Genomic DNA, 13,701 nt, shown 5'->3' on the forward strand with positions numbered 1-13,701 from the left:
AATATGATATACTGTCTTTCCAATGGCAAATTGCATATTTACCGAAATCGCTTGTCGCAGTTTTAGTTTTAATTTCATGAAAAAAAAAGGAACTTGGTGGATAATATTTGTCGCATGCCCTACAGTCGTTTACCTGGAAATCAATGTCGCACTACACCGAAAATAGTAGTCGCTTTGCCAAGGATACCTCGTCACAATGCTAGTGTGGAGTGTGTTTATTGTGCGTGAGACAGTGGTAAGACTGGTTTGGAACAGGCTACAATGGTTCTTTATTCTTGCATTTAACGAAGCAGTTAACAAAATGTTGTACTGTGGCTTTGAAAAGCACGGATTGCAACATGTCAGACGCTTCGGTGATGCATGTCATTAAGGTCTCAGTATCTTTGAACGTGGATCGCTTAAGCCTTTGCTTGACAGCTTTTCAAAAGAGCTCGATGGGTTGAGTTCGGCAGAGTATTGAGGAAGATATGCATATTGGTAGCCTCGTGAGATGATGACTTGCCAATGTCCTTATTCTGATGGATAGGAGCATTGTCCATCACCAAATAGTGGCCCTTCATGCCAGGATGCTTATCCATCTCGTCGAGCGTGGCGTTGACGAAGCTGACTTAGTGGCTTGTGAGCGTGCCATTGCTGACGAGTCGCCTTCTTTGCTGTTCTTTTTCTTATCGCTCTTCTTCCTTTCCTTGTCTATCAAAAAGAGTATCGAAAAAGACTATAATCTATCTGTAAAAAAAGTCGAGGTGTCATTAGAGAGCCTTTTGGAGTATCGCTTTTATTTTAATGATGTAGAGACATAGCATTGCCTTGCAAATATCGAAATTAGGCACTGAACATGAGGAGGTTGTTGGGGGGACGGGATTTAGCCATTGCCTGGCAAAGACATAGCCAATGCCCGAGATTAAGCGGTTAAAGACAGAAGATACTATTGCTGTCCAAGCAGCAATGATCCTTCCTATTTTGGTAACATCAGTGCTTTCACCAACGCAACTAGTCCGTTGGCAACATGGAAAAAGTGAAAACTTGTGTATCGGTGTAACTATTGTTTCTCTGAGAAACCTGATACTGCCGATAAGGCAAACAAGCGAAATCTTTATGATTATTTTAAAAAGATTCATCGTAAGTAAATTTTGACAACTCGAAAGACAATTTAATTGACATGGTTTTCTGGCAGAGCTGATTTTACCGTCTACACAAATCGGACAAAATAGTGGCAAAGCTAGTAAGGAGTACGTTCATGACCTTCCGACCATGTGTTAATTCCTTTTTGCAGCTACAAGTTCATCACAGAGAAGACAATACAGCAAAATGTAACATTTTCAGCAGTGGGATTGATTGAACGCCAACCTAATCATACTTGTTTGTAACCAAACATTGAATATTTGCTTGTCTTTGCTTGTGCCGGTTGCGAACAGTTTTACCCGTCGTTACAAGAACTTGCCGCCCATTTCGAGACACATCTCTGCCCATCAGCTGCTGGCAAAAGGCGATCTGTAGGAGAGTGCTCAGACAGCGGAAAAGAATGTGTCGCGAATGTGATCAAAAAATATTTAGTGGTCTTACACGGCATCTTCGTCTTCCAAAGTCTAACGAGAGTCTTGTGACACTCAAGTACCCAATAGAGACTTTTTTGCCATATCAGGAATCACGGTTGCGATAACAATAACACAATTGCAACCAACTGATGTCCACGCTGCAATCTTGTTCTCTTATTCTTTCCCTTTTCTTCTTCTTGCTGCTTCGCTCTTGTTTAAATGAGCGTCATACATTACCCGGAGCAACAAACGAAATGACTTATTGTTATGACTGTCGCAACACATCGACTCTATGTTATCAATACCAAGATGAGGTATGTGTCTGGAAAGCCAATAACCATGGAATGCATGGATACACCGTAGGATACATTGACTATACACAGTATATAAATCAATGCAACATCACTGAGTACACTACCAACCCGCATCAAACAACAGCGAAATATGCGATATAAACACCATCAAAAGATGTACAATATACAGATCCAACGCCCTAAAAGCCAAAGGATCTTGGGGTCTCATGATATTGATGGAGACCCTCCTTAAAATGTTGATCTAACCGCCATCTCAGGACCTTTTTTATTGTAAAAACCTATGAACAAGATACCTTTAAATAAAAAGGATCGCGTAAAGAACCCATATAATGGAACGCTACAAACATGAATAAAAAATCGCTATAAGATACCCTTAGAAGGGGAACCGCGTGAAAGACCCATAGAAAAATTGTTGTGGTTGTCCCATAAAAAAGATAAGGTTCGGGATTTTGCGCATCCACAACAAAATGGTGAAAATGGCGATTTTTCCCATAAAAGTTGCTGTGAGCATTGCACAAACGTGCCTAGTCGAAAAATCGTTGGAAACATCTGCTTAGCCCCCCTTTTCATTACTTTCTTTTTCTCACATATTTCAACTTTACACACTCCGTGCGGCTCATACAACCAAGAGCGAGATACAATGGAATGGACATCATTTCTGTACTTTTTTGGCTCCATTACGATCACATACATCCTTTCCAACTACGTCCAAGGATTTCTTTGGAATAATAAATATCAGGATGGAACTGACAAGAAGCCGTGGCCTGAGAGTCCATCAGGGCTGCCGTTCTTTGGACAAGGATACGAAGCCTTCCGCCGAGGATATGCGCGTGTATTCACTCAGTGGTCCAGGGAGCTAGGTTCAGGCGTCATCTCTGTGCCGTTAGTCCAGAAGCGAGTGATTGTACTGAACACGGGCTCTGCTGTCAAGCAAGCTCTTGTTGACCGCGATCAATGCAACTCGTCACGTTCCGAAAAGACAAACGATACGGTGGAGATGGTCATGTCCGACCAAGCCAAAACTGTATTTACAGCTACTTTTTCCCTGTATTGGGCGAGGCTACGACGTGGTATCCACAAGGTCATTGGACGCGACCGGGTCTCACAGTTTGATCCGGTATTTGAAGCACAGAGCCGGAATCTGTGTGAGAGTATAAAGGAGGAAGAAGCTACGCTGCAAGTCGATGAACTGCGTGAGCTGGTGGATACAGTTGCTCTGGAAGCCACGCTGGCGATGGTTGTCAAGCAGGAAGGACCTCTGGATCAGGTGACCAAACAGCGCATAATTGAGATATGCCGCAAGACACAGGATATCCAAACATCTGCATGGTACTTTCGGTACAGCCCGTTCGTGCAGTTTGCCAAAGTGGTATCAGTGCTGATGTATGGAACGAATTCGATCACGAGACTGCGCAACGAGCTTCTGGATATTGTGCTAGGTCTCCAGGGGCCAAAGGTGAAGCCTGGATCAATTGCAGCAGCGCTGGAACGCACGGAGCCGTCCAAGAATGACCCGGAGCCCGTGCAGCTGACACATGCAGAGATCGCTGTCAATTTGGTGCATTTGACGCTGCACGGATACCAAATGCTTTCCTCTGCGTTATTCACACTTATCCAGCGACTGGCAAGTCTCCCAGAACTGCAGGAACGTATGTATAAGCAATTGACGGCAGCAGATGATAAGGCGCTGGTGCATGCATTTGTTTTGGAATCTCTGCGGTTCAATCCTCCCTGCCGGATTTACAGCCACACAAGCCGCGTGGACCACGATCTCGAAATAGATGGAACTGAGTACCGAGTGGACGATGGCACTCCGCTGGTGGTGAACCTTGATAACATCCATTTCGATTCCACGAGTTATCGCGATCCACACACATTCAACCCAGACAGGTTTCTCGCGGCATCGGCGGACATTTCTGTTCTTGACAAGCCTGTCAAGGGGAAATATGCTAAAGACCATTTAACGTTTGGTGTCGGTCGCCGTGCATGCCAAGGCAGTCTAGCCAGTCAGCGCTTGATGGCAGCTGTCGTCGAAGCGCTAGTCCTCAGATACAAGCTCAGGGGCGGCGACCCGGATACGCAAATCGATTTACACAGTGGCGTGTGGAGCTGGACCGGGAGAACAGAGACAAAGGGGGTAGCTGTGGAGTTTTCAGCAAGACGACGGTAACAAGATGAGAAACATGACTCGGACCATCTTTGCGATCTGAATGGAAAAAAGGCTCTTCTTGTCATACATCTGGCATGCATGACATCCAAACGAAGTTACACCAGCAAATCACCCACTTGTCAAAAGTAGACATCTAATTCATTTAAAATACCGAGCAATGAATAACATCTTTGCTAGTTTCCGTATCGATCCCATTCATTTTTAGCGTGGCTGCGTCCGCTCAATAGTGCGTTTAAAAATGGGTACAAGGCATCAGAGGAAGGGAGGAAAAGAAACGAACAAGAGCCGCTAAAAAGAAAGAAGGCGGACTTGGCCCGCCTCCGACGACTGAGCGCCTTTTGATAACCTTTTTTTTCTTTGCGCACTCTTCTCAGGGGGACCGGTGGCCAAAGAGTAATAGCTGCATTTTCTAAATATTTCTATCGGAGAGGAAAAAAGACAGGCGTAGTAACCCAAAGACAGGTAGTCTACTGCGTAGTATGTCATTTACCCCAATGTTCTTAGAATATGCATTTTTCGGGCACGAGCGAGCATATTGAAAGCGAAAGGGAAAAATGGGAGAGAAAGAGAGAAGGAAAAGAAAGATACACATACAGTAGATAGAGGCCGCAGAGGGAGGGTCGGAGAGAAACAGGAGGTCAAAGGAAGGAGACCTAGGAGGTTTTGGGGGTGGGTGAGTAAGAACCAGCGTCAAAGGTTGCTACATCGATAGCTGGTGGTGGTGGTGGCAGCCTATTCGACAAAGAGTTCTCCAGCAAGTAGAATACCGGCTAGCTTCAGAAAGAGGGAAAAAATGTTCCCCATTTCAGCCTGTACTACATCAGAGGGGAAAAAAAGGTCAACATGCGTCCAAAGAGACAACACATCTTTCCTTTCTCCTCCTCTACACTCTCGCCCGCCTTTTCCCTCTACTATCCTTCAGGCAAAAAAAGCACACTTTCTCTCTTCCGTCCCGCCTAAAAACCCACCACGCTCCCTTTACTCACTCACTCACTCGACGACATCGCGCTTTTTACAAATACACAACGTCTTTGTCGCCCATCGCTTATCTCTGTTACTTTCCTTGAACAACTAACCAACAGCACACATCTTACTTTCCCCCCATCGATAACAAACGTGTAACAACATGGAATCTGACTACGGTTTCGATGAATACATTGTGCCCACCACTTACTCTGAAGTTCCCAAACTCGAGTCGTACGACGCTCAGTTGTACCCGTCAGGTAAGGAAATAATTAGTTGTTCAAGAGGACCAGCTCACGGTCCAAGCGTTTGTAAAGTGACGTCAGCTAATGGGTGGTATGTAGGACTAGGCTATATGTGCGATCCTAGCGTGATGAGTGCTGTGCCCATGACCATTCCGCATCATCACCACCAGCCAGCAGTAGCTGCACTGGAGCACCCTGTTTTGCTACCTTCGAGTCCTGCGGACTCGGTTCAGTCTTGCACTCGACGTTCGCCTCCCGCTCACACGCCTCCGCTCTTGTCTTGCTCGCCTTGCTCGTCCGGCAGCAGCAGCAGCGGTGGAGTGGCAAGCGCTATTTCGGAAAAGATTGCACAGGTGAACAAGTTGCCCGAATCTTTCCTGCCGGAATTCCACCAGTACTCCAAGGAGACGTACGAGAACGGCACGTCCAACAGCAAGAAGAGACGTCGAGTGCAAAAAGACGACGAGGATGGATCGTCATCGGACCAAGAGGAAGAAAACGATGGTATCTCGGCCGCGGAACTGCGTCGACAAATTCACATCCAGTCTGAACAGAAGCGTCGCGCTCAAATCAAAGATGGCTTCGAAGAGCTGCGCCAGCATCTACCCGGCTGCGTGAACAAGAAGATGAGCAAGGCTGCCTTGTTGCACCGCAGTAAGGAGTCTTCCATATCCATCTAAAGTTTTGCTAACAATTTGGTGCTAACTTTTCTTTAATTAATAGCTGTCCAACATTTGCAGCACCTTAAGTCCACTCAGAATGCTTTGCTCGCTGAACTCGAGAGATTGGCAAATGAAAATGAGCAGCTCAGAAAGTAAGTAGTAGTGCTTGCTCGTTGATCGGTTATGCCATTATTTATACTCTCCCTAGATTCCAAGAGTCCGTGCTCCAGAAACAAGCGCTGGACAGAATGTACCAGATGGGTGCCATGTAAAATAGTGTGCACCTTTGGATTTTTCTCTCTTTTCTTCTTTTTGCTCTTTCTCTCTCACTCTCGATCTCACACTCTCGATCTCACACTCTCACTCTGCCTATTTATCTATTTCGTGATTCCCAGCTGCAGCGTTGCAACCCTCAATCTTTGAACATATCGAACCGCATGCCAACTCAATTATCTCTGTGTGTGTTTTTCTTTTAATACCCTTCCTCCCAACCTCTTCCTTTTTTCTTTACGATCTAGTAGAATCTTCTTTTTTTTTTCTCTTCTTCTGTTGTAGCGAGTATTCCTTTTGCTACAAGAAAGGATGGTTTGCCCAGGGGCGAATAGTCCTTTCTGGCTCTTCTTTTCTTTTTTCTACATACGTAAGTTAATTTTTTTTCCTCTACGTTTAGTTAGACCCACCTTCTCTTCTTTTTTTTTCTACCTCTCTCTCTCCCCTACCTACCCTTCTACTTTCTTGATTTGTGTGTTTATGATTGCAAGCATTTATTCAACAATTGCAATTCTGTATATGGACCGAAGAAGCAACTCATTTTGCCTTGTGTTGTGAGAAGCTGTCAATGTTGCCGGTGCTAAGCATCTATTCGGAAAAATGCACGCTAGAAATTGCATGTTTGCTTTATTTGATTGCTAGGAGAGGGAAAAATTCCCGCCTTCTTCTCATATGTACGTTGTTGACCCAGCAGGCTTAGCCGGCATCATTTCATAAATGCCGTTTAATTTGCTGCTGACGAAAAACCAAACTGGGAAAGGGGCAACTTTAGTTGATCCATTACTACTTGCAAAAAGTCAAAGACCGGCTTTTCTCTATTTATCTGATGATATTCAGACGACCAATCCAATTCAACGTCGTTAGCTCAAAAGTGCACACTGTATATATAAAAAGATACAAGAAATCCAGAGACATGTGAGAGATGAGCAATTGCCATTCTCTTTTCCCTACTCCTTGTGTGCTATTTTTTCATGTAATTGCTGGGTTCTCTTTTTCCGGATGAAATGAGGCGAGTAGCAGCAGCAGCAGCCACAGCAACAGCGATCATCTTTTTTCAACAATGTTGTAGTATACTACTGTGTATTGGCAATGACGTGGCACAAACACTTTAGCTGCCTTCATTTGGCGGTGCACAGACGTGCAGAGGGACGTTCTTGTGTAACCAGTCAGCGCCGTCAACATGGAGAGTTGACCGCGTATAAACTTTGCACTCGAAGCGAAAAGGGCGAAGATCGTTGTTTATTTTTACCATTAACCTTGTTAAAGTTCAGCAGAGAACGTGGAAGGGGTGAGAGAATAGAAAGAGACAGAGCAGAAAAAAGGCATTCTAAATCTGAGTGTGTTATATAAATAGCTATACTTTCTTTTTTTATAATCGCTATCCCCTCGGATTCTTGTTAAGGGTCTTTTTCTTTTGATGGGTCGTCGAAAAATAAAGATTGCACCCATTGAAAGCGAGCGCGGCCGCCAGGTAACCTCTTCCTCGCCATTATAACCTTGTAGCGAACATGCTAACTTGCTGCTTGCTTGCAAGGTCACGTTTGTCAAGCGGAAGCAGGGCTTGATGAAGAAGGCCTACGAATTGAGCGTGTTATGCAAATGTGATGTGGCCCTTATTATCTTCAATGCCAACGGCAAACTCGTTCAGTACTCCAGTACGGACATGGACAAGATACTCATGAGATACACCGAGGTAAATCATCCATCCTTTGTTTCTTGTTTCCTGATCCAGCAATTGGAACCAACGATGCTAACATGGCGAAAAATCCATTACTGTTGGCAAATCTAGTACAATGAGCCATGTGAGACTAAATCCAATCGAGACGCAAGTAGTCGCCACCATTCGTAATTCCTATCATACGCGTTTATTGACATCATACGTATAAAACAGTTTGTTGACATGGAGGATGATGGAGACGAAGACGAGCCGTCTGTCAAACAAGTAGAGCCTGTCGTCGTGCCGACAATGACGCCGCATCTTCATCAGGCACAACCTCGGCATCATCAGGGATCGTCGCCACACCCACCGGCGCCGGCACCACTACAGCAACAACAGCAAACGCAGCAGCACCAGCCATCCATGCATCACCATCATCATCAGCAACAACAACAAGCAGATACAATGACCGGTCAACAACCTTCTTTTGATATGTATGCCTACACTCCTTCGCCGTCGTCTTCATCTTATATGCCATTTTCACGTGACTATGCACAGTTTAATACGCCTTTACCGTCACCAACGGTTCACCAGCAGCATGCGCGCTCTGTGGTGCCACCACCGCACCACCAGCACGCAGGTTTCAAAAGACCGCGTCTGCAGCATGCGCATACGACACCCTATGCAGCGCAACAACACAATCCTATCTATTCAAATCATCAACACGTAATTACACCAACAGCAGCAGCAGCAGCAGCAGCAGCAAGCTATTTTCCTCAATTGTACCAGCAGCAGCCTGAACAATATCAGCAACACCAATCGCCTTCTTCGTTCTCATCGACTCCCCAGCACCAGCCGCATGTTTACCCGTGGCCAACAGATCCAGGTTCTTCAAGGTTTAACAACCGTTTTATTTGCAGTTAAATGGGTAACAGCGCTAACAATTTGCAACTATAGTCAATACAGAGGTGCACCACCTCCACCTCCACCTCCACCACCGCAACCTGAAACCAGCAGCAGCAGCGACCAGCAAAACGGATAGACTCTAAGATGTGTAGATAGTAGTAGTAAAAATTTTCTGCAGTCAACAAAATGTACATGGTCTAAAAAAAGAAACCTATGCCCTTGTTCTTCACTATATGTATGCCCAAACCCCTCCCCTTCCCCGCGCGCAAGATAAAAGAAAATACAAGAGGATGATGATGACGATGATGATGATGAATTGCTTCAAGTTTAATAATAAAAATATATAAAGGAAAAACAATTGTTTCTTTTTTTAAATTACATTTCCAATGCCTTGCTTGCCATCTGGTATACGCCGTGACGTGACTTATTGCCGCCGGTGAAACTGGCAGCAGATAATTGCCATTGTTTAATATAGTTAGACACAAATAATTTCTGGATAGTTTAAATATAGGCTCACCCGCTGGCGTGAACAAAGATGCACCCATCGATTTGCGCGATCTGACTCAATTCTTGGTCGCGGAAACCTCTCCAGCTATTATACAACAATAGTGAGCATACACACAATACCAACAATAGTATGCGATAGGCATTTTACCTCTCTGGAAGACTCTTGCGGTTCTCGAAACCTTCAGAGCGGGTAGGCACACACTGGATGCGCCAGTTACCCTCGGGAGACGATTCCGGATACAAGACATACAAGATACTCTTGTCGCCTTCCAATCCACGCTCCTTTTCAAGTTCCATCAGATGGTCTTTCCAAGGGCAGGCCTGCTCGAGCGCGATCACGCGTCCAGATGGATGCACCTGATCGCGCTTTTCCAAGGCATCAACGACCAGCGATCGTGCAGGGAGCCAAGCACCCGCGAGGCCCTTGACATAGTCTGCCAACTCGGAGCCTGCCATTTCAGACGCCTTGAGGAAACGAGCCTACAACAACAATTTGATCCGTGTCAGTCGGTTGCAAAGGTTGTGATATGAAAAAGGAAGACTCACATCGATCTCGGGATCGCTCAGCTTCTCGTTCCAGTTGGGGTTCAACTTGCCAACTCGTTGCGGAAGTGCTGTGGGACTGACTTTGTACAACGGAGCAATGTTGCTAGGGTAAGCACTGATACCATTGTCGTGAGCATCAAGGGACTCGATAAAGTCCTGCGTATACATACATATCAAATCAATAAAAGAAAAAAGTTCCTTCTCACATCCCAAACCTTACATTGTAAGTGCGAGCAAAAATAGTCTCCACAGTGTCGTCGACAGTCTGCTTTCCAAGGACATTGGCGATCATTTCTTTACCAAAATGCTTGTACACGAGACCAGCAGAGCTCAGCTTGATGCTATGCTTGTCATCCATAGTTTCAAAGAACCCACGCTGCGTTTGGCGTGTGATATGTAAATAAATAAAATGCTTATTTTTAAATGATTCTGCTTGCCCACCTGGTGGTGATCGTACTTGTGCCTGGAGGGATCATATTCGCCGCCGACGTCAACGACAACGTCGCACTCTGCCAACTTTTGAGGGTCGCGCGTACGTACAAGTGTAGCGTCCTTAAACTCTGCAGTCTGTTTCAGCATCCACACGGCGAGAGCTTCATCGCTAAGTTGATATTGCTGTTAGTTCTACAAGATCGTCGTCTTCGTTGTCAAGATCGCGTCGTCATACCAGTGGAAAGTGCCACTGTGGGTACCAATAACCTATGAAGACTAATCGTGAGTATTGGTTTTGAGAAAAAAGGAGGTCTGTTTGGTCCTGTTTCTGTGTCGTACTTTGGGCATTCTGGAACGGATCGAGGAGAATGCTCGTAGCAGCACGTTGAAAGAGTAGGGGGTTTTACAAGAAGTAGAAGCAACCGGGGTAAACAAGCCACGAAGTAGTGATGGATTATTAGCAGCAGCAAACTTTATTTTGCTTTTTTATGCAACCAGCTGGAAGTTGCACGAGCCACCAGAAGCAAAGTGATGTCTTTCAAAAGGTGTAGAGAAAAAAAGAGATACGATACTTGAATACAATAAAGAGAAAAGAGTTCTCTAAAAATTAAAAGTCTGCGCTGAAACCACAGTAGCATACACCGTTGATGCACGGCGCTTGAACGATCGGTTTATCGTCGTATCCTTGTGCTCTGCAGTTGGCTTCTGTGCAATACTCGAAACCTTGGCCGCATGGGAACTCGTAGCAATCCTGGCGCTTGTCCAAACGGAATGGTTCAAAGTTGCTGCGCTTGCTCTCGAAAGCGGAAGCAATGGAGGCTAGTGCAGACGAAAAGACGAGAACTTTGGCAAGTTGCATATTATTACGTCGAGATATTAGAAAAGGAAAGAGAGCGAAGGAGAGAGAGAAAAAAAAGTATACAGATGCACGGTTGAGCGCACCCTGTCCCTTTTTATATATGCTCGCTGAAAGTGGAGAATAATAAGGATAGTCCTTTTTTATTATTAGTGTTATTAAAAAGGAGTGGAAACTGAACACCAGGTCTGGAACATACAAAATAAGAAGAAGAAAAAACTCTATATATATGGGGGAATACACTAAATTCAAGAACTAAAATATAAAAGAGAGAGGGGGGTTGTAATTTAGTTTTCAGAGTAGCATGGCGGAGGACCCCATTCGGGAAGCGAGGACAATGGGGGTCGAGCAGCAGCAGCGGAAGAAGAGGATGAGGAGGAGAAATATGAAGAAGGAGAGTAGGGCGAAGATGAGACAGAAGATGAAGATGATTTACCCCGACGTCGGGCAGCACCAGGAGAAGAGGAGGCCGAAGAAGATTTGTTCACCTGGCAGGGACAATTGTTGCATATACCCCACACGGCGTCCTGTGTGATAGCCATGCGCTGAGCCCAAAAGTACGTATCTGATGCCTCTGGCAGGACCGACGTTGTCGTGTTGCCGTCGTAGCTCGGAGGAGGTGGCAGCAGTGTCTGTCTCTCGTCACCAGGTGCAACCAGGCGGCAATCGAGTAATCGAACAGGCGAGGATAATTTGACCGCAAAGGTCTTGTCCTTGTGCTGCATGGTAACAATAAGATCGAGCCAGTGACGGATAACAATGCTGTCGCTGTACATGGTCGGCCGAAGCGTAAGCTCGCAAGTAGGAACAGGCATCACAAAGCGACCCTCAAAATACTCCCCAACTTGGATGGGCTGGTCCAGTTGTTTGAGATTCAAAAGTTCTCCTGGAGCCCCTCGACCTCCATCGTCGTAGTCGTCTCCTTCAACACCAGCTGCTGCTGTCGCTGCGTAGTAATCACCACCATCGTCCACTTCTCCGCCTTCCCACTTTGTTCGCCTGCAATTCTCGGCCGCGAGCGCGTCTTCCCACATACGAGTGTGATGCCGATATTTCCTGCTGAGCAGTTTCGAGCATGGATCGCTGCGTTTCTTCTTGCCTGCGCTTTCGCTGCTGTCACTGCCGGTGCTTTCCTCGTGCTCCACAGGGTACCCATATGCCCACTTTAATGCCATCGCAACCGTCTCGCTGTGCCTGCGAGTCTCTGGCTGGCCTCTTGGAAAATAGTCGCCAGGTACTTTCATCGTATAATCGCGCGTCTCGGATATCTTGGTTATGATCGACTTGATTCGGACGTTTTCCAGCACTGGCTCAAGCAATACTTCGACACCCACGCTTGTGCCAATGGCAATGGCGGTACGATCGATCGATAAGCGATACCGTAAACCGTGAGGGATATCTTGCACCGGTCGTCCGTAGTTTTCAATGGTACGGCCAGCCATTGAGTACGCTAACCGGTCGTGCTGCTCGTCCAGCGCTAAGCCAAGGTGGAACTGGCCGAAATACGATGGATGGATCGATCCTTGCTCCTGTGCGAGTTGCTCGCCTTGCTCGGTAGCGTAGTAGTGATCGAGGCTCATCCTTCCACGCGGCAAATTACTGCTGCTCCTCTGCTGTTCAGGTGGGCTATCGTTCTCCCGCGTTCCTTGTTGGATGATTTCACTTTGCTCCGGCGCTCTAGGTGCCTCTTGGATCGTCTCAAATCCTCGTTGATACGGTGCTGCAGGGTTGTTGCTTAGACTCGGGATAGGTTCGATAGCGCGCACCAGACGAAGCGTCGCGGTAGCAACCAGCTTGTTTTTCCTGCCGAGCCTTGTGAAATCCAGCCAAGTTGCAGGGCTAGAATGCTCCTCGACAGACTTGCGCAGAGTAGCTGTCAGGCGATAAAAGATATCCAAACGATCTGGGATAGTCAGCGTAACAGGCAGCGATCCAGGAAGCGGAAACTCGAACGGGAAGCGCTGGATACCGGCTGGCATGATGCCTTTACTGTTGGGAGGGAGTAGCGATAATTCAATGACGTGCAGCTTGGATTCAATCGGTCGAGGGCAAGCTCGGTTGCCCATGATCTCTGAAGGTTATCATATAATAATAAGAAGAAAAGGCGGACGACGACGTATTGGTTTGCAATCCTCTGAAGAAAACGTACCGAACCATGGATAGTATCGTTGTATGCCCTCAAACACCAGCTCGATAGGACCTTGGATCGCGGTATCCTTGGCAAAGTTGCATATCACTTCCCCGCGTACAATGATGGTGCCTGAAGTGTTGCCAAGGTAAGCAATGTATTCGTCGAGGATCAGTTGGAAAGAGTTTCTTTTATTAGATACAAGAACAGCAGACATCGTCGTTGATAAGGGTTACAAAGACAGGAGAGATAGGACGAGAATGTGCGTAAAGAAAGAACGACAGCCCGAATGTGGGATTTTATTTTATATGATTTTTTCATCGTTGTGCAAGTGAACTTTCTGATTTATAACGTTGAGGTCACTGGACTAAACTTACTGCTGCTGCTGCTGCGGTGATTTGCAACCCATATAGTGACTCACTCGCCCGCTAGATCGGATCAACCAATCCTGATGCGCTAGTCACAGTAGCGCTGAAACTATCGAAAGATAGACCTAAAATAAGCACTGAG

General features: G+C 46.2%; 7 protein-coding genes across 7 annotated transcripts; 4 read left to right on the forward strand and 3 right to left on the reverse strand.

Moving 5' to 3' along the window:
* Positions 1–2,489: 2,489 nt before the first annotated feature.
* VTP01DRAFT_4968 (uncharacterized protein) lies at positions 2,490–4,019 on the forward strand (the record flags this gene model as incomplete). The annotated part of the gene is made up of 1 exon (XM_069383707.1): positions 2,490–4,019. The coding sequence occupies one exon, from the start codon at positions 2,490–2,492 to the stop codon at positions 4,017–4,019; it is 1,530 nt and encodes a 509-aa protein (XP_069244382.1).
* A 793-nt stretch (positions 4,020–4,812) lies between these two features.
* VTP01DRAFT_4969 (uncharacterized protein) lies at positions 4,813–5,094 on the forward strand (the record flags this gene model as incomplete). The annotated part of the gene is made up of 1 exon (XM_069383708.1): positions 4,813–5,094. One exon carries the CDS (start codon positions 4,813–4,815, stop codon positions 5,092–5,094), a length of 282 nt encoding a protein of 93 aa, XP_069244383.1.
* A 51-nt stretch (positions 5,095–5,145) lies between these two features.
* VTP01DRAFT_4970 (uncharacterized protein) lies at positions 5,146–6,161 on the forward strand (the record flags this gene model as incomplete). Its single annotated transcript, XM_069383710.1, has 4 exons — positions 5,146–5,242; positions 5,327–5,881; positions 5,951–6,041; positions 6,098–6,161. 4 exons carry the CDS (start codon positions 5,146–5,148, stop codon positions 6,159–6,161), a joined length of 807 nt encoding a protein of 268 aa, XP_069244384.1.
* A 1,415-nt stretch (positions 6,162–7,576) lies between these two features.
* Positions 7,577–8,858, forward strand: VTP01DRAFT_4971 (uncharacterized protein; the record flags this gene model as incomplete). The annotated part of the gene is made up of 5 exons (XM_069383711.1): positions 7,577–7,630; positions 7,694–7,852; positions 7,949–7,984; positions 8,051–8,712; positions 8,774–8,858. The coding sequence occupies 5 exons, from the start codon at positions 7,577–7,579 to the stop codon at positions 8,856–8,858; spliced, it is 996 nt and encodes a 331-aa protein (XP_069244385.1).
* Positions 8,859–9,097: 239 nt separating this feature from the next.
* VTP01DRAFT_4972 (uncharacterized protein) lies at positions 9,098–10,555 on the reverse strand (the record flags this gene model as incomplete). The annotated part of the gene is made up of 8 exons (XM_069383712.1): positions 9,098–9,164; positions 9,240–9,314; positions 9,378–9,709; positions 9,776–9,931; positions 9,996–10,151; positions 10,217–10,376; positions 10,443–10,474; positions 10,547–10,555. The coding sequence occupies 8 exons, from the start codon at positions 10,553–10,555 to the stop codon at positions 9,098–9,100; spliced, it is 987 nt and encodes a 328-aa protein (XP_069244386.1).
* Positions 10,556–10,814: 259 nt separating this feature from the next.
* On the reverse strand, positions 10,815–11,066 carry VTP01DRAFT_4973 (uncharacterized protein; the record flags this gene model as incomplete). The annotated part of the gene is made up of 1 exon (XM_069383713.1): positions 10,815–11,066. One exon carries the CDS (start codon positions 11,064–11,066, stop codon positions 10,815–10,817), a length of 252 nt encoding a protein of 83 aa, XP_069244387.1.
* Positions 11,067–11,350: 284 nt separating this feature from the next.
* Positions 11,351–13,408, reverse strand: VTP01DRAFT_4974 (uncharacterized protein; the record flags this gene model as incomplete). The annotated part of the gene is made up of 2 exons (XM_069383714.1): positions 11,351–13,134; positions 13,213–13,408. The coding sequence occupies 2 exons, from the start codon at positions 13,406–13,408 to the stop codon at positions 11,351–11,353; spliced, it is 1,980 nt and encodes a 659-aa protein (XP_069244388.1).
* Positions 13,409–13,701: the final 293 nt, after the last annotated feature.

The sequence above is a fragment of the Rhizomucor pusillus genome (assembly GCF_041956525.1).
Source record: "Rhizomucor pusillus strain CBS 183.67 unplaced genomic scaffold VTP01scaffold_2, whole genome shotgun sequence".
NCBI classification, from domain to species: Eukaryota; Fungi; Mucoromycota; class Mucoromycetes; order Mucorales; family Lichtheimiaceae; genus Rhizomucor; species Rhizomucor pusillus.